The sequence below is a fragment of the Saccostrea cucullata genome, unplaced genomic scaffold (genome assembly GCF_032062105.1).
Source record: "Saccostrea cucullata isolate Sc308-1 unplaced genomic scaffold, CSIRO_AGI_Scuc_v1 ctg406, whole genome shotgun sequence".
In the NCBI taxonomy this organism is placed as follows: Eukaryota; Metazoa; Mollusca; class Bivalvia; order Ostreida; family Ostreidae; genus Saccostrea; species Saccostrea cuccullata.
Window position 1 is genome coordinate 489,935 of NW_026930103.1, and position 24,556 is coordinate 514,490.

Below are 24,556 nucleotides of genomic sequence, written 5' to 3' on the forward strand. Positions count from 1 at the left end.
ACAATTATAAATTCATTAAAAAAAAAATACAATACATATTTCATAACTTCATCATAAACATATTTGTCCATGATAAATGGATTATTTCAACAAACTATGCTCCTACAAATGGATTTGCAAATGATACGCATGCTAAATTTCATATTGGTCAAAGGATAATTAAGTTACACTACAATTAAGGACGTAATTTTAATGTTTCATTTAGACAATAAAAAGTCTTTTAACCTTATATTCAAGTATTACGTGCACAGCAGTTTAAATTTCCCTTTGCTTAATATAAGGAATAGTGGTTTGAAATAACAACCTACGTAATGCTATTTTGGTACAAAATTGTCCCTTTGTTTTTTGTGGAGAAGACTATGGCACGCCGTCTAATCAAAACTTTTGTTGGTGACTAGAAACGATCACTGACTTCATTAGTTCTTACGTCATTGAAGGGTCGCGGTTTTGACAAAATCAACCAGGAAACCGGAATCTCTGGGGTATATATTGCTATTTATCATCCATTCATATACAGAAATATATTGAGCTAGTAAAAAAAGAAGAATGCTCGGGACAACTGTTTGGATATTTTTTCTTTTTCATCTTCCAGATACAATCTTGGCAAATAATAATGTGATTGGTACAGGTGTGTGTGTATGTGGAAAAAATATTATTTTCGTCATACAAATCAATTTGAGATACTTTTATTGTTTAAATTTAAATATTTCAAAAATACCGTAATCAATATCACATAAAGCCTTTGATCTTGAAATTTTATTGCATTGTATAATCTTTGAAATCCACCGCATTTTCAGATTGTGTAAAACCATTCGACATCTATTTCGCTATAGACGGATCAGACAGTATTTCTTATAAAGATTTCCAATTATTAAAGAAATCCATAGTTGATCTTGTGGACCAGCTAAATATTGGAGAAGGAAATGGCCGGATGGGTATGCTTGTTTACAGTAGTTCCTTAGCTACAATGGTGGAACCTTCCTTCGATAGAGACTATCTTAAAGAGCATGCCATGAATTTACCTCATCCTCAAGAGGGTACTAATACGGCTCTTGCAATTAGGACCATTACAGAAATATTTCAAGTGGCCAACAGAACTGGTGTGCCACAAATAGGAGTTGTCATTACTGATGGCAGATCAAAACCCCCCGGTGAGGCAGCGAGAGAGGCTAGAATAGCTAAAGACATAGGAATAAATATGTATACAGTTGGAGTAACAGATAACATAGATGTGGATGAACTCAAAGGCATCGCTTCGTCTAAAGAAAATGTACTTTCGGTTCAGTCGTTTGGCCAGTTAGCTTCCAGAATACAAGATGTTGTGCAGCTTGTGTGTCCAAGTAAGTTTATTTCACATACGATTTAAAATGCTCAACACACATACACCATTGTTCTTGAAAGATACATGTATTTAAAGTATATGAAAAGTGACCGTTGCATTGCGTAATTCTTGAGATTAATATAAAACTAATCTTCCACATCTAGCTACCACCACTACTACCACCACCACACCTGCACCACCAACCACAACCATCCCAACCACCACACCAGAGGGCGCCACTCCTCCTATGCCACCAACAATGGCGCCTTCAAAGGGACCATGTGATGATTGTAAGATGCTGAATGGCATCGGTTTCAACCCTCACCCTGATGACTGTGATAAATTCACACAATGTTATTTCGGATCAAATGGACAAGTCCGAATGGCTTACAGACAGTGTCCGTTTGGTCAATACTGGGATCAGAGTGTACTCACTTGTCGGCCATCAGAACAAGTTCCCTGTGAGAAAGGTATGATTCAGTTTTCATAACATGCCATGCTTTACAGAATGAATAAGCTTATTTTACGGAAATTACAAGAAACGATTAAATAATTTCCTTGATATGATTGCTATTTCATCACAATTCTTTTAATTATTTACAGATAAATGTGGTAAACCACGAATCACGTCGTATGCGTACAGTAATACAGGGAACTGTAGGGCTCATTGGGCTTGTAACTTCGGAAAGGCGACAGCGACGTGTTGTCTGGAGGGTTTCCGATACGTTCCATACGTTGGCTGCAAAAAAGACCCGAGATGTACTGACCCATGTCCACCAACTTTCCACCAAGAAGGTCCCTGTGACACTAGGATGATCTTTAATGAGCCTAGATATTTCGAACAATTTGTCAATGGCTTAGGATGGTTAAAAATGCCTTGTGCTCCTGGAACCCAGTATGATCCAAACACTTGTCAGTGTTCTCTGCATGCCTCCTTTTTACCTGGAAGAGGTAAGATTGTTTCTATATTTATGAAATGAATAATAGCAGTTTTTGAACCTGAGTATTTATGAAAACGTATCCTTTCATTAGGTGTTTGAATAAAGTTACTCGAACTGAAGTACATATATAATGTTATTTGAGAAAAAAATATGAAAATATAATCATGTAAGAGACAATAAAAAAATCGTTATATTGGTCTAAGTAACCATGGCCAAAGAATGATAGATCATAGGTGTAAAACTATATTTAAAAATATTTCAGAGTGCAAAGCAGAGCTATTCATACCATTTAGCAGTGATGCCAAGGATTATTCCGGAAAGAACATTTATGTGGAAAATCAAGGTGTCAGAATCATTGGAAACGGTTTGGGGTACTTCAACGGAAGCGCTCGTCTCATCATTAATCGCTTTGCTAACATCGACTTTTATACAGACTTAGTTGTCAAAATGAGATATTTAGACGACCCAAGGTCATCCGGACTTCATGCTTTGTTCAGTAATGGCGACTGCTGCGATAATCCAGCAACTATGATGTTACTGAAAAGTAGAGACAATCTTCACTTCATGGCAAAAACGGAAGTTGATATGAAGAATAAGACGATCGACCGAGTGACTACATTTCACCTTCCAGCTAAGGTAGGTTGTGTCTTATGTCCAGAGTTCTTCGTGAGTCGGTTTATTGTGGTGCCCTTGCCACTGCATAATTTCTTCAGCAACAATAATGAAATTTCATACATAATCTTCAGTAAAATTTTGTTTCACAGTCGACGGCGATCAGAAAATTGAGGATGCTTTTCTCTCTCTGAAATTTTTACGTAATTTTGCTCATAATTAGGTTTCATTGTCTACATTTACGTCATGTTACATTGTCTAGTTTCACTGTACATTATCAATTTTGTATCTTCTAGACCCTTGCAGGACATTGCGCACGAAGGAGCAAAGAAAAACTATGTGTTTTCACACTCCTATGAAACTGTTTAATCGTTAGCAATCAATTATGTTTATATTTGTCCCCCGCTTGAAAAATCAGTCCGTCCGTCCGTCCGTCTTTCTGTCTGTCTGTAACGCTTTCGTTTCCACACGATACGAGAACCCTTTGAGCTTTTGCAATGAAATTTAGCATAGCAACTCCCTATGGACTAAAGAAGACCCCTATTGATTTTGAGGTCAAAAGGTCAAAGGTCAAGGTCAAGGTCATAAATAAGCAAATTTCTGTTAAAACAATTTCCACACGATATCTCTAGAACCATTTGAGCTATTGCAATGAAATTTTACATAACAACTCCCTGTGGCCTAAAGAAGACCCCTATTGATTTTGAGGTCAAAAGGTCAAAGTTCAAGGTCGTAAATTTATACATTCTGTCTGTGTGTAACACTATTTGTTTTCTGATGCAATGTAATTTTATACCAAAACTCCCTACGTCTCTCGCCCCTCTGCGCCCCGTTTGTTATTAGTATTTATAGTATTACATGTCGCTATTTTTAGCGCAGGGGCATGAGGAGAGTTATTGCGTATAAAACAGGTTCTCGGCGGACTTTATGTTCTTATTACATCTATTAGAACTGTTTAATAAAGGCTAAATAAATCAAACACCATGGATTGTGTAACCGAACATGAAAACATGAATATATCATGCATATAATTGTTTTTGTGGTTATGTCGCTCGCTTCAAATGTGAAAGGTCCCGGGATCGAATCTCGGATGGACCGTTCTTTTTTTTTCCTTTTTTTTAAATACTTTTTTTTTTACTAAATGATAGTATTCAGCATGTGAAATGAAAAATTTATGAGGTTATAAAATCATCATTACAGTGTGATAAATATTCCATATGAAAAAATCTTCTATACACATAATAAAGAATAAGCAATCAAATCTTTATATGCATATTGACATACATGTATTTTATTTCCTTCAGTATACATGTATAATTTTAATAATTATTTTGAAGGTGAATTCTTGTTTTTTTAAATTGTTTTTGCGGTTATTCAAATATCGCATATATAGTACACATCCATTCATACAATGTAGAATGAAAGATACTTCTCCTCAAGTATTTAATTGTTTTGAAGGTGTCTTTTTACAGTTAAAAACGTACTGGTCCTCACTTTTTCATCAACTCGTATTTGTTATCAATGTAACACCCGTTAGAGTATTGAATTAATATACATTATGCGATGATTTTTTAGATATCTAACAATTTCAGCGCAAAAAATTAAATAAAAATGATAAATCTCACATCTCTATATTATATATTGCAGCGTGGAAATTGGAATGAAGTCTATTACATGCACGACACAAAATCTCTGGAGGGCAAAGTAAACGGTATAGGAATGGAAACTTGGGCATATGGACCCATCAAACGATCACAAGCTGCTTTACACATCGGCTACGGTAGAGGACTCCAGAACTTCAGGGGATACATGGATTACGTCACAGTGTTTCTTTGTAGACCTCGGTACCTATAGTGAAATCCAATCAATTTATAAACAGCTGTGATACAAATATTCTCTGCAATAAGTGACTTTTTATAATGTAGCTGTGAAGCTTTATACCTCTATTAAGAGTTTGTGCAATATTTATATGTATCTCAATCGTCTATGTTAAAACTTACATGCATTGTGTATTTTTTACAAGTAGTTTTTTTTAAAATCATATGACATTTTAGAGTAGTCCATATGTGTGTTTTCATGTTCTGTGCAATAATTTAAATCATTTACATTTTTGTATTTTAGATGTTCAAATATGCTTATTTATTATTTTGTAATAAAAAGTTGAAAACATTTTCGGTCTATTGTTATTTGTTCAATATACATGTATATGCAATTCTTGACATGATAGCAAGAAAGTCATAGTTTTCCATTAGAGTAGTTAGTAAAAAAAAGCATTCACACTAGGCCAGAACAGCGAACAAATGTACAATTTTGCCGAGCACTGGCTAGGAAAAAGTAGAAATTGGTTTATTATTGAATAGTTTAAATCCAAAAGTAGTCCTAAGACCAATCATGGCTTTGCTATTCTTGATAAGATGATTTTTAAAGAATTTTCCTATATATGTCTATGTAAAACTTTGATTGGCCATTGTGGCCCAGCCCTACCACCGGGGGTCATGATTTGAACAAACTTGAATCCTCACTACCTGAGGATGCTTCCATACCAATATGATCAATTATGGCTTTGTTATTCTTGAGAAGAAGATTTTTAAGGAATTTTCCTAAACATTTCTATGTAAAACTTTGGTCGGCCATTGTGGCCCCGCCCTACCCCCGCGGGTCATAATTTGAACAAACTTGAATCTACACTACCTGAAGATGCTTTCATATAAATATGATCAATTATGGCTTTGTTATTCTTGAGAAGAAGATTTTTAAAGAATTTTCCTATATATTTCTATGTAAAACTTTGGTCGGCCATTGTGGCCCCGCCCTACCCCCGGGGGTCATGATTTGAACAAACTTGAATCTACACTACCTGAGGATGCTTCCATATAAATATGATCAATTATGGCTTTTTTATTCTTGAGAAGAAGATTTTTAAAGAATTTTCCTATATATTTCTATGTAAAACTTTGGTCGGCCATTGTGGCCCCGTCCTACCCCCGGGAGTCATAATTTGAACAAATTTGAATCTACACTACCTGAGAATGCTTCCATATAAATATGAGCAATTATGGCTTTGTTATTCTTGAGAAGAGAATTTTTAAAGAATTTTCCTATATATTTCTATGTAAAACTTTGGTCGGCCATTGTGGCCCCGCCCTACCACCGGGAGTCACAATTTGAACAAATTTGAATCTACACTACCTGAGGATGCTTCCGTATAAATATGAGCAATTATGGCGTTGTTATTCTTGAGAAGAAGATTTTTAAAGAATTTTCCTATATATTTCTATGTAAAACTTTGGTCGGCCATTGTGGCCCCGTCCTACCCCCGGGGGTCATGTGAACAAACTTGAATCTACACTACCTGAGGATGTTTCCATATAAATATGATCAATTATGGCTTTGTTATTCTTGAGAAGAAGATTTTTAAAGAATTTTCCTATATATTTCTATGTAAAACTTTGGTCGGCCATTGTGGCCCCGCCCTACCCCAGGGGGTCATGATTTGAACAAACTTGAATCTACACTACCTGAGGATGTTTTCCCATAAGTTTCATCTTTCCTGGTACAGTGGTTCTTGAGAAGAAGATTTTTAAAACATACCACCAAATTTTCATTAATTCCCAATTATCTCCCCTTGAATGAGAGCGTGGCCCTTTATTTGAACAAAATTAAATCCCCTTTACCCAAGAATGCTTTGTGGCAAGTTTGGTTGAAATTGGCCGAGCGGTTCTTGAGAAGAAGTCGAAAATGTAAAAAGTTTACAACGACGACGACAACGACGACGACAGACAACGGACAAATTGTGATTAAAAAAGCTCACTTGAGCCTTTGGCTCAGGTGAGCTAAAAAGTCATCACTTGGATCTTATGTATTTGTTAAAAGGCTCAGGTGGGTTATACTGGTGAACAGGGAATGCCTACTTCTCCTATTCACCTGATCCTACCTCAGGAATTTCTTGTTGTTTGTGTTTATACTCTCATAAAAGATTTGTTGATACATGTAAATATTTTAGATCTGTCACTGTTCCCTATGTTCATCTTTTCAACATATGACTTAAAATGGCTTCAAAGGAAAAATTCACGTCCACAAACATAACTTGACTTAATGCTCCTAAAGAGATTATGCGTTACTCCCTATTATGGCTTGATTTCTCTGTAGCTACACACTTTCATATTATGTAAAAATATTTTAAAAATATATGTTCAAATTTCAATGCAATGTCATTCTTATATGGATATTAGATATAGAGTTATTTACAGTAACAATAAAACTGCAAATCATTGTAATTTTACATTTGTTGAATTCTGTCTCTGGGGTATTGTACCAAGACAAGGTCTATAATTACCAATTTCCTGTCAACCCCTATTGGTAAATAATCATAATGGCTTTATGTCGATAAAATTAAACTTTTAACTAGCAAACGCTAGAATATATTTCAGAACTATGAAACAAGGCTCTCATAGTTATCTATTGATTAGTACTTTATAACCATAGCTACTATACAGATATAGAATTTTAATGATGTAAAATGATCTTTGTTCAAATTAATTAATTGTAAGTCAAAGTAGGATAAAACAGATAGGGAAGTAGTGATAAAACCTCCGCCGCGTCATCAGTCAGTAAAATGAGTTTGAAGAGGAGAATGGAAGCAAAAATTACGATTTTTTCCGTAGTTTTTCTGTCAAGCTAAACAAAGCTTCCACTTCACCTTTGGATTTGTCAAATTTTCAACAAGATGTCAAACGGTTGTTTCTTGGAAAGTTGGACCGAGGTCTTATTATTGTGGTTTTCTCTGCGGATAGGAAACTTTGGTATTGGAACTGGATTAAGCATAAGAAATGAAAGTTATTATAAGTTAGAAGGGGATTTTTCTCATCTTTTGAATCCTTCTACATTTTTGGGATCTTTCACAGCTGTTTACGGCGGTGTTCTTTGTAGCGGCGATAAAGACTGCAAAAGCTTCTTATTTAACGGTAAAACTAAACAGGTTCAGTTGTTAACAACCATCGAAAGTCCAGGCGCTCCACCTGGAAATGGCAATGACTGGAGGTATTTTATTAAGAGAACTGGTAAGTTTTACAATTTTTATTTCTTACTATCAAATTATTGTTTTTAATATTAAATTTAAATAATTAAAAAGGTACATGTAAATGCAAAGCCAAAATTCCAAAGTACATCATGTTCTATATTGTTACATATATTATGAATTATTGAATAAGTTATTCTTCTAATTAATCTCTATGGAAGAAAAAAGTATTACTCATGATTGCAATTAATTTTTTTCTTTTAAAAAAAAAAATGAACATAATCAGAAGTCATTAAAAATAGTCTCCTTCTTTTTCAACCACTTAATGATAAAGAGAAACTGTATAGCACAAAGATATAATGCATTTCCAATGCATTTCCTACTAACTGTTAAAAAAATTAGAAGAATACAATTCTAAATTTCTTTTTTGAAATTGATGACAGTAAAAATGTAAACACTTTAACAATGTACATGTAAGGTGTTCCTTGCAAGAAGGTTATACACATTTTTGAAGGGATAAAATCAAATACATTAGACATGCACACAAATTAATGATATATTTTTCTTTCACACACACATTGGTCAAATAATTTTGTTGGAGTTGTTTTACCAATGAAACAAAATTTTTCTTAATTGGTTTTCCTAAAATATATCTGGATTCTTTGATGTTCATGTTTTGTTTGATTTTCATAATTTGCTAGGATGTTTAAAGTTAATTAACCTTTCGTAGTTTAAAATAACTTTCTGTTTGAAAACAAATTAACTTTTAAAAAAGATAAATCAAAAGATGGAGAACTGGAAACCTGGCCCAGTACATTCAGTTATTTACTGATTGGCTGTGTGTTTTTTTTAAATTTCCTTTTTTTTTTTTTACATTTCCATCTCAGTGAGCTTTGGTTGCATTTCAACGTTATCGGTGTATAAAAATTACACCTTAGATGTGTTAAACAACCTATTGTTATGTGAATGTCAAAGTGAAAAAAATAACTTTCTCAAAAGTCAATTAAACATTGAAGACAAATTAACATTTTTTTTTTCAGTTGTTCATATAAAAGGTTATTTAAAAATTTTCTACTACAGTGCCCACTGTCCAATCCGACCACTGTGCAATCCGGCACACTGGCACTTCCGACGTAAATCTTTATTCCCAAAAATATCTTTATATTACATAGAAAAAGTTATTTATTGGTTAAACACAGTATTAATTGCATTGCAGTTTCACCTGTGTTATCCGACATAATTACACGGCTGGTTAAACCCCATTGAAGCCTTTGTTTACACTGTATGACACTTTTATGAGGGGATTTCAACATTCATCTGTGTTCTTGGCACATAAAAATGTTTTAATACAGTTATGATGATGTGTTAAATTACAATGTTATCGATAATTATAATTGTTTGCAATTTTTTCCAAGGTTAGATTTTAATTATTTAACTATTAGCTTGTGTGTGACAATTTGTTTGGTGAAATGCATCAAAGTAACAGGACCATTGATTTGAGAATTGTCACAAACAGTATGAAATACATAACCATATTAAAGAAACAAATAAAACAAAAAAATTTTTTGCTGAATATAACATACTATTTATCCTGGGGGAAATAAATTACGGAATAAAGTCAGGCATTTAGTCTACTTCCGTTTCCAAAATGGCGGCCATCGAAGAAGGAATGTGAACATGTGCTGATTAAAGATGGCAATAACTATTAAAAAAACAATTTTTATAAGTCATTTTATTAAAAAAATGTTATCACAATAAATTAAAAAGTTTTTTTTTTCAGGTAAAGTGTTCATATAAAAGGTTGAAATTTAAAAATTTTCATGGACTTGAAATGTGACAGAAATAGCCAACACTGTAATTTTTAATCCGACATAAATTTAATTTCCCATGGCACTATTTATTACAAACGACTGAATTTTTTAAAATAGACTATTTATTAGCTACGTAATAAAACCTTTCCTTAGGTAGTATTTTGGCTGCTGACTTCTTTCATCCCTATTGTTAGATTTTTATGTTTATACTGATATTGACTACGAAATGACCTGTCTATCTTATCAACACATGGTTTGACTAGTTGACAAGGGATGCTCTCTCCCCCTAACACCTGATCTCACGTCTTGGATTTCCAGGTGTCCCATGTTTTTACCCTTTTCATAGTTTTGTATTATTTATAAATTTTATTTGGATGTATTTGATTATTTTGTTTTTGAGAAGTAAAATGGTTCACATGTATTAAGTTTTGAAATGATTGTTTTTTGACTTTCGTTTGTTTTCTATTATGTAATAAAAAACTGAAATTTAGAATATTTTGATACGTAAGCCTTCGAGAATTCATTTAGAAAAAAATATAAACTAATATACGAAGGCATATTTTTAATTCCAGCCGACATTATGTTGATCTTCTACACATAATGAAAAATGTTAAGTTCTTAATCTCGTGAAAATGGAAAGAAAATTGGTTAATTTAGATGCAGTATGGCGACGTCAAGAAGATTCCAATTAAAAGATGGAACTCTTTGCACTCTTAATCTTCAGTAATCAGATTTAACTTCATTTAATACAAAAATCTTTAATTTCGTTGTACTTGCTTTTTGCAAGTTGCCATATAGGTTAGGATAAAAGAATATTCATGGATGCTCATCTTCTTTTTAATATGTTTAAGCTTGATACATCAGCATACCTTTTAAAGTAATGAGACTATTATCAGATTATATTTTATGCCCCTTGAGATTCAGTGGGATTAACACGGCTCTTTTTTTAATAAAAACTTACCCTTGCTCACAACTTTTGATTTATTGGAGTTATGCATATTGCTGTCTTAATTCACATGTTTATTCTTTTTGACAAATCTATTTTTTGTGTACGAACATATTTGACATCCATGATTGTTTACGTGACATTCGTTTTCTATAGCAAAAGTCACGCCTTTTAAAAGTTAAAAGACAAATTTTTGTGACATTTTTTGCCTGTAGTATCATATATATTGATCGGTTGACCTTGACGTAATTTTGAAAACCTTTTAAATTCGCTACCCATAACTTGGAGGTTGTTCTCTTTTATTTTAACTTTAACATTGGCTTTAACTTTTAAACAACCGGTGCAATGGCTTAAATATTCAACAAGTGTATTTTTGTTACAAGATATTTCATAGGTACAAACAATTTTTGACCCCTAAGCTTGATCTTAAGTTTAAGTTGCATTTGAAAAACATTAACGTTGCATTTAACTTTCATACGGGGGCTTCAGTGTACACAAACATATCTTGTTTTAAAATGATATTAATTATTTAGCAGGCATCCAACCTAAATTTATACCTAACACTCAAATTTACAAAATCATGTACTAAAAAAAATGGATAAAATCGATATTTAATTTTAGAGCCTCGAGTATGTGAAGCAGGATGGGAGAAATTTGGAGAGTCTTGCTATTTGTTCAGTCTCTCGTATGGCACTTGGAATAACGGAAAAGTATAATCTATTCATTCCTTATTCATCGTTCTTTATTGTTATTAGTCAAAAATATTCATGCCTCATTTTGTACAAATATAGTTCATCAATAATCAGATAATTGTTAAGAATCAATAATTAAAATTAACGAAAATTACAGTTTGAAATACCAGTGAAAAGAATATTGTTTTTCTTTGTTTTATTAAGAGTCAATTTCGAAATAATATTTTGTTTCAAACAGTTCCTTACTTAAATATTAATATTATTTTATTTTGACAGACTTTTTGTGAGGGAGAGGGAGGGTATTTAGTTGAAATAACGAGCTTGGAGGAGGATACTTTTATCAGAGATTATGTCAGAAACAGGGGATTGATGGGTAATTAAAATACATAAATCTTCTTTTTATCTAACATAGAATTTAATGGATGAAATAATTAAGGAAAAATGATATATACACTTTTACAATTTGCTATTCCGTTTATTTTAAGCACAGATTGAATTTTAGGGAAAGTTTTTTTTTCATTTGAATTTGTATTCTGTTGTTTTAACACGCTAAAAAGAATAAAGTTTTAGTGCGTTATTTAACTCTAGGCCTTTTGACGCCTTTTAAGGTTGAGAGACACCCTTTATCCATGTTGTTAAAATTTGGCTATTAAGAAAAGTCCAATGTTTAAGCTTATCTATTTCGATCAGCAAATTTATAAAATAAAATTGGATAATGTTGTATATTTTTAAATATATTGGCTGACAAATGGTCAATTAAAAAAGAAATCTTCGTAAAAGATGATTTCATGATTTGATAATAAAATTGAAAAAACTGAAACACATTTTTTTTCTATAGGATATGCGATGCAAATTAAATGAAGAGGAAACTCGTAATATATTACTTATTTTAACCCTAACAATTTTAAAATTCTACAAAAATTGGTTTAAAGAACCGTGTTTAAAATATTTGCATTAAACATAGTTGAATTCAAATGATTAACATTCATACATATAATGAAAAAATTTCCAATATGTTCATGGGGTTTGAAATTAGCAAAAAAAAAAAAAAATCTCATAGGTACAAAAATAAATTTACAACTATAGCAGTTACAAAGTCTTTTGCTAAAGAATATATAGTATTAAAATAGATTAAACCCTATAACATTTAAAATACATATACACATTACGACCCCCCCCCCCCCGAAAAAAAAACAACAAAAAACAACAAAAACAATGGTTTTAGTGTTGTTTTAAAATTGATTTTCTTTGGAATACCTACATAAATCATGTATAAATAGGAATATTCTGCTTCAACATGAATCTGAGGAAATCAAGCATACAAAATTTATCATATTTTAACTTACATTATCGTTATAGCTTTTGAAACCCGCGACAGTTGGATCGGAGCAACGGATGTAGCAGTAGAGGGTTCCTTCATTTGGTCCGGAAGTGGACAACCCATCACGTACAATAACTATGGACCTAATAACCCGGATAATAGCGGCGGGAATCAACATTGTCTTATACTGTACCAACCTTCAGACTACAAGTGGCACGATACACAGTGCACAAACCAAAACTCTTTTATTTGTGAAAAATAATCACTCGTTTAAGAACAATTTTTAAATATTTTTTTAAAAAGCTCGCTTACAAAAAACAAAACATTTTAATTAAAGAGAAATGACCCCATTATCAATGTGGAACATTCATTGCTTTAATGGCTGACTTATGTGTGTTATTTTTTTTATTTCTTTATAAAAAAAATATAACCATGATATTTACAGTTTACTTCACGATGATTTTGAAGTTGATGACTTCAAAAACAAACGAGTTATCTTTCCTAGAGTTTAATTACACCTTAATAGTTACATTATGTCATTATATCAGTGGTATACTGGATTTTAAATGAATTCAATTAAACGTTTGTCTTGTTGGCAATCCTCAAGTCTTGTTCACATTAAATACAAAGTAATGAATGTTAAAGGAATCTCAACGATTCTTATAGGCAGTAGTTTAGAATTCGAAGGTCTTCTACTACTTTTTAAAACAGAACATATGTTTGTTACATATGTATATACGCACTGAATTGCTGACGAATTTTCCGTTATTTCCCAATCATGACAAAGAGTACACGGTGGGTGTAACCGGTCGGCAGGGGATGCTCACTGCTCGATGACACCTGATCCAACCTCTGATGTTTAGGATGTCCGTGTCTGCTCTGCTCCTATTTTCTATTGCTTAATGTACTTTTGATCTTGAATACTGTTCATTATCTCTTTTTATTTCATGTATAAAATGAATATGATTTATTTGATATGCATTCTGTTCGTTAATGTTTTATCTATATTTCCTGGGTAAGTGATCAAATGCAGTTCAATAGCAAAGATTCTATTGATCCTATACTGACCTTTCTTGCCAAGAAACGTTGCATCTCGTGATGCCAGTTTCTTTATATGTTTCGGATGAGGGTTTTTAAATTCTTTTTTCTCGGAATGAATAAATAGATGAGCTTATTTAGAGTACCTTACTTTTCAAATTCACATAAATGTATTCTAAAATGCTTTATTAAATTAAATCATTCAATATAATTTGTACAGCAAAAAGTACTTTTTTAGAACTATCAATGCGTTGTAAATTTCATTTTTTTAATGAAATAAAATGTCAGGATTTCAAGATTCTGTTCCATTGTCTTGTCATTTCTTCTTCGGCAACATTTTGAAGTTTTTGTAGCATTAACCATGCACTATCAGCACCAAGTCGAGTATATTCATTATCTGGTTGTTTCTGGAATTCACTTTCTCCAACAACAATATATTGGCACAAGCCAACCAGAATACAGTATGGCAATAATTGTAAATCTTTATCAGAAATATGACAGAATTCTTTGTATCCATTCAGAAAATGTCCTCCAATATCGATACTATCAACATCTTCGACATCAACCATTAAATCCCTTATGATCATGGCAACTTCAAATAAATAAGGAGAATACGCTATGTCATTGAAGTCTATTAGTCCAAACTTGGTTTCCCTCTTAGTATTATCCTCAGCGTCATATATTGGATGTAAATTTCCATCTTTGTAATTTACAATGATATTAAGATCATGAATATCATTATGAATAATGCCTGAAAAATAAAAAAAAATATTTTAATTATTCTTCCTAGAAATATTTACAAATAATTAATAATACATTTTTTATTCAGTAAATTATGCGGTGTTCTACAATATCAACATTCACAAACTTTGTTATCTGTGTAATAATGGACAAATATTATCCTAAATTTTCCAATTTTTTTTTTTTTGATAAACACTACAAAATATTTACCTTGTTAATTTCTTGGTAATACCTGTGGTATGTATATTTCTCTATTGAAACACAACTGAAAGGTCATATGTCAACCTGTATGTATGTGAGTGGCGTATAAATACACCGAAGAAAAAATAGATGTTTTGTTTAATTGTTTACTAAGTACTACAGTAATTAGATTTGACATATCTTTTTACAAACAAAATAAATAATGAATTATCTTCGTAACAAAAGCAAGTTCCTAACGCAACGCTGTCCACTATGAGCAAGGCCGAGAACTCAACTTCCGTGAACAGCCTTTCTGAAGCACGTGGAGAAATCGGCACAGCCACACTCCATCATCTAATACAGACATCGTTCCTCAGTCATTACCATCCGACTTCGTAAGCAACTCAACTTCCTACAATGTATATTGGAAAATTGGAAGACTAAACAAAATCATGACTGAGTATGGTAACAGTCCACACAAATCGGTTTTCTGACCTACTCCCGTTTCATCAACTGCAACATTACATTCAATATGGCGGCGGAGAAATGGCCTAGGGCCTATACACGTGTTTGTGCTTCCGACAACCTAAATCTAGGTCCCATATGTAATTTACGTTAACAAGATTGCTTTGATCATAATTTAAAATTCTTTTGTTGTTTATTTCATAAAAGTTTATATTTGACTACACAATCATTAGAAATTTCCTGTTTTTATTGTCTACAATTTTATATAAAATTTGACGATAATGGGGCGTGGCAAATATGAAATATAAATTTACGGAAATCAGTTTCATGCATTTCAAATCTACTATCATCAATAACATAATATTTTTTTCTTTTTTAAGATTGTTGAAATTTCATAGTAAAAATAAAAATATATATTCACATTGCGTAGGTTTTTTATGGCAGGGACATTTACCTTTAAGGATTCATGGAGTTTTCCGGTAAAGCATAACTCTTTGATCATACGTTTACTGTCAATCTTGTGTAAACAATTCTTCAAAGGTTTTCCAGGAACACTCTGAGAACTATAGACAGTGATTCCTTGAATAGCTGATGAATATCACTATATTTTAGAAGTCAATTTTTTTTCAGAATGCAGAAAATAATATATACCTAGTAAATATTGTAACAGACCAACTTTTTTTTTCAAATTCTCAGAATTTTCGTCATCTGTTGACTCCAAAGTACTAATTAAACTATGCAGTTATATACATAAATTGAGTACATGTATATAACAAGGTAATTGAAAATTATTTTTGTTAATTATAATATCAATGTATTTCCGCAATTGGTGTTCCAAAAATCAAATGGTGTTAAATACCAATAAAAAAAAAACATGGTAGAAATAACGAAAGAAAATCGCATTTTAAATTTACATGCTTTTTATATGCTTCAAACAAATTAATTGAAAATGTTCCATATCATGAAAAACTTCTGGGACCTGTCCTTTGTTTTCAGTAAATTGTACGATTATAATATGTTGACTGATTTAGCATTTTTTTGACATATAAATTATATACGTTGTATTGCAAAATTAAAAAATTTGTTCCCTTACACACAAGAAAACTATTCAATAATGCTATTCAATGTAAACTCGCCATGTATACAACAGTTTATACCAGCATAATTTGGGGTAATGACACACTTGGCTGTGAGTTTTCAAATTTTAAAAAATATCCTTGCATTATTTTGGCTTATGTGTGATTTTTTTCACTACCATTATTCGAAAAACTTTTGTACAGATTCTGACAAGGATATATATAATATATACAGTGTACAAGTAACACGCACATGTTTTACTTTTATATATAAAGACAACTTTTAAAACTTAAAATTTTCTTCTAATTAGTCATTATTGGTATGTTTTTCTTTTACCGAAATATCGAACAAATCAATTTAAAAATTCTTTTCATTAAGTTTTTATGAGAACAAACTAAAATACGTTTTTCACAGAATTTACACACATTTTAAAAATGTAGAAAAATTCATAATAACATCCAAATTTTTAAATCTGTGAAATTTATGTACATTGTAATTTTTTTTAGGATTTTGTCATGTTGTATTAAATTATTATTGTACAATGATTTCATAACTTTTTAAGATGAACATTATCATAAAAATCCTTAGTGCATTTTGCACTAATCGGGTCACTACATTTATAAATTATAAAGTATTATTACTTATTATTATGTGTTATTATTTCACGTGTAAAAATCCTTATATATTGTTTTTTGTATATATTTCATATCTATATAATGTTTTGAATTTGAATTTTGAACAAACCTTTCTGCAGTTCTTTAAACAACGGCATTACATTGTCTTCAAATTTCTGAAGTATTTTCAGAATAATATCGTCTCTTTCTTCAGAAGAAATCTGCTGAGAATGAATAGAGTTGCTTACAATGTATATTGGAAAATTGGAAGACTAAACAAAATCATGACTGAGTATTGTAAGAGTTTAATATGTTTTTCATTTATGGTATATTTTCCATTCCAGCTCATTTCCCCCAGGAAACAACAACCTTAGATTTTTTAAATCGATGTACATACAGCAACTTTTGAAAGACTGAGAACATAAAGCAAATCTCATAAAGCCATGATTTATCTTACTTTGATGTCCTTTAACAAAGTTCGTAGGCATGTAGAATTTTCTAAAATCCAAGGGTCGTTTGGTCGAGATTCAAGAGAAATTTCCTTTGTAATTGTCTACAATTAATCATAAAATATAAGCTGATAATCCGAACAAATATAAAATATAAATTTACGGGAAATCAGTTTCTTGAAAATTGTAACAACGTTTCTCTCAACATCAATAACATAATCATCTTTATTTCTATTAAAATTTCACAGTAAATTATGTCGGGACCATGAAATATTTACATAGCGTAGATTTTTTATTCTGTCATATCCACCTTTAAAGATTTATGGAGTTTTCCGGTAAAGCCTCCCAACTCTTTGATCATACGTTTACTGTCAATCTTATGTAAACAATTCTTCAAAGGTTTTCCAGGAATGAATGAGAACAGTCGAATTACAAACTGACCATCATCTATGAGGAAAAATGCCTTTTTTGTTTCATAAAACTAGCAAAATATATGTTATGTACATCATATACATGTAATCATGGGATAATATATGCATAATATACATTCTGCTTCTAATGTTTATTTTAATTTAAAAAATATTTTTGTATTTTAATTGGACCTAAATATTTAATACTATCCCTTTTTTGGATGAACATGTTCTTTACGTATGCATCACCTTACTTCGTATTACATTTAAATTTATTACATTACCAGATTACCTGTTTCATGAAACCATTTATCGTCAGGAAAGGATAGGCATAGCGTGCAGATAAACCCATCATCCTTCAGATGTTCCATAACCTTCCTCTCCTTTTCTGCTTTCTGTTGGCAAAAATTACGGCGATGAGAAAGTTTAACCATTGCCTGCATTTCTTCATATAAACGTGACCCACAGGAGTTCTCGTACTTAACAAAAAAATTGCTGTCCTCAAAGGAATCCAGACGATCAATATTGTGAACTTTCCATCCACATTTCACTTGTAATATGCGTTTTAATTCTTGATTCGATAATTCTGGTCGACGTTTATCCATTTTATATTATTTTTTTGTAAACTTTAGATAAAAAGTAATCTGGAACCATAACCTTTTCGTCCCTTCTTGATATTAAGCTACGGCGTCGCATACAAGAAATAAAGGTAAAGTAAGGTACTGAGAGGAAACGATACCCCCGGAAAAGTTCATGTTTTGTTCTGAAAGACCCGATATAAGGGTTAGATCAAAACGTAAAATAGGATGTGCACAATGGCATTATGTTATAAAGAATCTGTGAAAGTATCATTAAATTTTATTCAGTGATATAGGACTAGTTGCAGGAAAGACATTTTTTTTAAAGAAATCGTTTTAAAAAAACTAAAGTTCTTTTATAATAGTTCTATAAAATCCTTATTCTTCCTGAGAAATGAAAATTAAAGACGATCATGAGAATAAACGATACACTGGAAATGAATTTTTTTTATTGTTAATCTAATCTCAAAGCTTTTCGCAATGACTGTTTATTCCATAAACACTTTATTATTGAAAATGTACAGAATTAAGCAAAAACTTAAAATAAATCGACAATGGAATCTAGCGAAAATGATGGGATTACACAATGAAGATAAGGAAAATCTATACCTCTTTTATTTTTTTTGATATGATTTGATGGCACAATTTAATCAGATTGAAGTTGATATATATTCTTTCAATTTCAGATAACTGAGACGATATGGAAGACGTTTAAGGATTCTTTTACTCGACCCCTTAAACAAATGGACCAGGGGTTGATGGAAAAATCATTTTTTTTTTTGTTTAATGAAACTTCAGGAGACATAATGATGCTTGTATATATGTAAAAATTAAAATCTATATTTTATATACGGGGTCGTGACCCCCGTGTATTGATTGGGTACACAGATTTGATATGAAAACAAATGTCTAACTGGTATGAAACACATCAGTCAAAGTACGACCAAGTAATGTTATATTTTTTATCAAGCTTATCATAACGACCATAGAAACACTGACTTTAACTGGCGTGGCTATAATTTCTGTAAAAATCAACTTGTCAGTAGTATGTATTTTGTTTAAACTTTGACAATGTCAAAGACAAGTGTAATACTTAAATAGACATACACTATACCTGCCGGTGAAAACAGTAATTTCTTAAATAAGAAAATTGACTGTAAAAAAAACTGACCATCTCGTTTGTCATACTAGCAGGTTGTTGACCTTTATCATCTACGGTCAGGAAAAGATCAAAATATGAAACAGAGTTGACAGACTCGATGTCATCTTTTTCGAGTTTTCTGGGAAATATCAACATACATGTTAATAGAAGTCACTCTTGTTAATTGATAAAACTTTGTGTATATCTCTGTACGTCTTGTTGACGGTCATAGCAAGTGCTGCATCTCATGTAGAAGGTTTTTGATCAATCCTCCTCGAAGGTATATAGAGAGTCAGGTCAGCTTAAAAAGGAGTGTAATTAGAGTCCAGCGGAATATTTCCAACAATACATATATGTAGGAAGATTGATCTCCGAAAAGTACATAGATGTTACCATTGACGAGCTTCAGTATCCATTTAATATCAACCTTAGACGTGTTTGTATGTGTTTGTAGATTCAGAATTATGTATAATATTTGCTGGTGACCGATCACCAAGTTTTGAAGAATTTCACTTTTAGAAATTTACGAAAGAAAAAAAGAAAGAAACTCAAATGAAGAATAAAAACCACGGTCAAAACACAGCTAAAATAATAGGCCTTTACCGATTGACATTTATATCTCACTACGGAGATACATACATTAGAGTGTATTTGAAAAGCAAATTTATTGCTTCCAAGGTCAAAAAGACAATGTCAAAGACAAGTTTAAATTAAATTGAAGATACAAATTGACTTGTATTTTAATATACATTTAAAGAGTTGATGATGCCCCGAACAAGGCCATCATCCTGTTGATACTACACAGAAATATTTCAAACCGAGATCTGTCATTGGTACTTATTAAGAACATAGTTTACTGAAAGGTTTTGGTATAGAAAATTTTACTGCAAATACACAAAAAATGAAGACCTAAAATAAACCAAAATTATTCTAATTAATCCATTTGTATATGTAGCCAAATTTAAACCATAAACAGTTAAAAAAAGTATAAAGAATTCCAAAGGGGGTATAATTTTAGGAGTAAATAATATCGATACTCTCTCTACCTTTCTCTCTTTATGTGAGAGAGATCTTATAATAGAACCGAAATATTAATCTGCAATGTTATTTGCTCATGCTTAGACAAATTTTTGTGTACTTTAACAAACTTATGTTTTACTCTATCAAAAAATAATTTTGTCAAAGTGATATTTATAGATAATTCTTTATGTTGTTGTTTTGAACGATGAGAATGTAACATATTTTTTTGCAAATTTGTTTTAATAGAATTTCAAATTCGTTTCAATTCTTAGTAAATACAAAATTGTTTTAGCATGAAGCTCTCAATCTTTATGTTATTTAGAGAGATGAATTAACCTGTAATTCTTTATATCACACCTATTTCCCTGTTTTGTGGTTATTCTTACTTATATAACATTGCTTTTAGTGAAATAAGAAATTTAAATATTGTTAGAAGAACTATTTGTATCTTATCTGTTTTTAATAATTAGGTCATTAAATTGCTTAACGGTTAAAAAGTCAGTATGAATTAATCTTTATATAATAAAGTGTTTATCCTCTTGCATATATCAAGAAATGTCCGAAATCCATTTTAAATTATCATGAAATAAAATATTGATACATAAATATATAAATTCATATAAAAAAACTGGTTTACCTGACAAACTTTAAGACAACATGAATCTATCAAGATCTAAATTTTGCGTTTCGTCGAAAAACATGTTTTCCGAAATGGTTCGAAATTCCAAATTATATCATGTCTTTGTATATAAATAAAATTGAAAAAAAATTAAAAACAGACATAGAAATACAGAGAATTCTTTACAGTAAACACGGAAATAAAAATCCTTTGTTATTTTTTCTTCTTTGTGAATGTTCGAAGACATTATTCATTTCCACGGTTTTGTTAAGTCAACATATTTAAATTTTGTATATGATATATTAAATCTTATAATCTAATTATTTTATTTACTTTTTGTTATCAATTGGACTTTATGAAGAACATGTCTTTTTCAAATATTTCTATCAATTTAGGATATTTGTTTGGTTTAAGAAGGTCTATGGAGTCTTAAACGCATTTTCAGCTAAGTTATAGGAGTTTTCAACTAAGTTATTATATAGATAAACTCCATTTTAAAGATTATAACCTTTTTTTCAAACCGTTTTTCCAAATCATAACAAGAGTACATGGCAAGTGTGACTGGTCAACAGGAGACGCTCTCTCCTCCATGACACCTGATCTCATCTCTAGTGTAATAAGAGGTTCACTATTCTTCTGACTTCTATTGTTTAAAGTCGCCCGCGTGGCGCAGTGGTTAGAGCGTCTGCTCTAGAGTCGCGAAGTAAGGAGTGGATCCTTACGTCGCGGGTTTGAATCCCACTGTGGGACGTGGATACCAGTCCTTCGGATAAGATCGTATAAACCGAGGTCCCGTGTCGCAGTAGGTGCTGGCACTAAAAAGATCCCTCACTGCTCAATGGCCCTAAGTGCCGAGTAAAGGACAAAATTTGTAGCTCTGGTGGCCATAAGTGGTGGCGTCTCCATATGAGTGAAAAATTCTCAAGATGGATGTTAAACAACATTCAATCAATCAATGAATCAATAATCTATTGTTTAAATGGACATTAATACGCTAGTGTTGTTCGTTATCTTCATACCGGGGTATTTCATTCATATATACATATCATCTGAAGGACTGAATCCCAAAATATCAATAGGTATTCATTTCATTAAGTTCGACCTTTTCAATAAAAATTGAACTCGTAAATTTACTTACCCATTCTTTGGTCATTTGCACAATCATTTTGTTAAAAACATATTGATTGTACACAAAAGTACTCTGAAGTAGATATTAAAAAGGTGCTTGAGTTTCTGATTGACAATATCTATTTTGTTTTTGGAGACACGGACTTCCAACAATCTATTGGAATCCCAATGGGTATCAATTGCTCCCCGTTATGACCTAGTTTTGTATTTATATGAAGCAGACTTTGTCCAAAATCTTACATTCGAAAAGAAAAAAAAAACACTTGTTATTGCCTTCAACTCGAACATTTAGATATATCGACGACATATTGTCAATTAACAATAGTTATTTCCATTCTTATGTAGATACGATATATCCCGGTGAGCTTGATAGAAAAGATACCACAGCGTCTGACACATCTGTTTCATATTTGGATATTTAACTTGAAAAAAGACGTTAATGGAAATCTAACAACCATGATAAACGTGATAACTTTTACTATTCAATCATCAACTTTCCTTACTTATGCAGCATTATACCTTCATCACCTGGATACGGTGATTATATTTTTCAGTTGATTCGATACGCAAGGACATGCTCTTCGTAAGTAATATTACTAAAACGACTTTAATTATTGACAATCAAGTTAATGAAACAAGAATATCAGCAGTCTCGTTTAAAGTCAACATTTCGTAAGCTCTACATGGTAGATACAATGACCTTGTCAGCAAATACAATTACTTGTATCATTGAATGAAATGTTGACTGATGTTTTTCATATTAATTGTTAGGCCATTATTTTATTTAAATTGACGACAGGTTATATCCCGATCATGACAAGGAACACAAGGTGGGAGTGACCGGTCGGCAGGGGATGCTCACTCCTCCATGGCACCTGATCCCACCTCTGATGTTTTGGATGTCCGTGTTTGCTCTGCTCCTATTTTGTATTGTTTTATGGACTTTTGATCTTGAATACTGTTCCTTTTCTCCATATATTTCATTATATACATATAAAGAATTAGTTTCTTTCACATTTTTAAAGATTTGAAAAAAAAACTTTGTAAACAAGAAGTTCATTTAGAAATTAATCTGCTAGGAGTTTTTTAAGGATATAAATCAACACAGAAGCACAAAAGCATTTCTATTAAAATTTTGCTTTTCCTTAATTGTTAAAAAAATCAAAAAGGGGTCAGAAATATAAGACTGAGAAAATGAAAATGTAAACTATCTCAATGCATTTTTCATTACATAACGGACTGCTGGTAAACACCGTTTTCGGCATAACAAATGAAAATGTCGAAAAACAATTGCCAGACAGTGATCGATTGATTGATTGTATGTTGTTTAACGAAGAAATTTTCAATATGCCACCACTTGCCGGTGGAGAGCTGCAAATTTTGTCCTATACTCGGCACTTAGGGCCATTGAGCAGGGAGGGATCTTTTCCGTGCCAGCACCTACTGCGACATGGGACCTCGGTTTATACAGTCTCTTCAGAAGGACCGGTCTCCACGTCCCACAGTGGGATTCGAACCCGCGACGGCCAGACAGTGGAAGACAATGACTAAAAAACGCCCTGGTTAAATAAAGAAAAAGAAGAATCGAAAAAGGGTCGCGGATCGGGAATATGACATTGAGAGAATAAAAATATAAAAATCTCTCGTTTTTTCATTACATAACTGACTGTAAGTAAACACAGTTTTCGACATAATACTGATAAGGTCGAAAAACAATTGTCAGACAGTGACAGGCAATAATTAAAACGTGACTTATAAGAAATAGAATAACAAATACTTTAGAAGATTAAAAATGCATCTGAATCAAGAACAAGGTACTTTCACCTCCCTGGGTTTGCTGATGGATAACTGAAAGGGGCTGAGAGGAGTACAATTGAGGCGTTTTTTAAAAAAAAAATCTGTATTTTATCAAGATTGGATATTCTTGATATGGTTTTTCCAATTTCCCGTAATTGTGATAAGATTTTATGACATATATTGATGACTATTATATTTCTTTAGACTGGTCATGAGATGTGACTGTCCAGTTATTTTATTAAAAATATTTGCGGTATTGAAATCATCTATAAATTTCAATATTGCACGGGCATAATTAAAGAAATTCCAAGTTAAATGTACTTTTTTTTTTAATACTGTCATATATTTCCCATAAATTCAAATCTAAATTCAACTTTTTTGTGGTAATGTGAAGAATTTAATGTGATGTCAAAGTTAAAATTTTCACGTATAAAAAGACTCTGTGTCCTTTTTGTAGCCTTTCTATTGCAACAAAGTTGTTTGTCCTCCAACCTATTTCATCATTCGTGCACCACAATCTAATGATCTTAGGAACGTATCTGATTCTTTTTTGTTCACACTTTATTTTTTATATTTTTGTTCATTCTAAATAAATCTTATTTTAAATTAAAACGCCCAAAAAATTTGTGAAACCAAAT

General features: G+C 31.7%; 2 protein-coding genes across 3 annotated transcripts; one reads left to right on the forward strand and one right to left on the reverse strand.

The window, feature by feature from the left end:
- Positions 1–534: 534 nt before the first annotated feature.
- LOC134282882 (protein PIF-like) lies at positions 535–13,953 on the forward strand. The gene is made up of 10 exons (XM_062765282.1): positions 535–628; positions 798–1,340; positions 1,486–1,791; positions 1,925–2,272; positions 2,525–2,898; positions 4,522–4,726; positions 7,791–7,934; positions 11,270–11,358; positions 11,617–11,713; positions 12,700–13,953. Exons 1-10 carry the CDS (start codon positions 547–549, stop codon positions 12,921–12,923), a joined length of 2,412 nt encoding a protein of 803 aa, XP_062621266.1. The 5' UTR covers positions 535–546; the 3' UTR covers positions 12,924–13,953.
- On the reverse strand, positions 13,897–18,301 carry LOC134282881 (hydroxylysine kinase-like). 2 transcript variants are annotated; one of them, XM_062765280.1, is made up of 5 exons: positions 17,928–18,301; positions 17,536–17,672; positions 17,234–17,329; positions 16,907–16,997; positions 13,897–14,450 (listed from the first exon to the last, which is right to left on the reverse strand). In XM_062765280.1, exons 1-5 carry the CDS (start codon positions 18,238–18,240, stop codon positions 13,984–13,986), a joined length of 1,104 nt encoding a protein of 367 aa, XP_062621264.1. In that variant the 5' UTR covers positions 18,241–18,301; the 3' UTR covers positions 13,897–13,983. The 2 variants fall into 2 exon arrangements, with proteins under 2 accessions (XP_062621264.1, XP_062621263.1); XM_062765279.1 differs by having other exon boundaries at positions 16,907–17,000.
- Between the last annotated feature and the right edge of the window lie 6,255 nt (positions 18,302–24,556).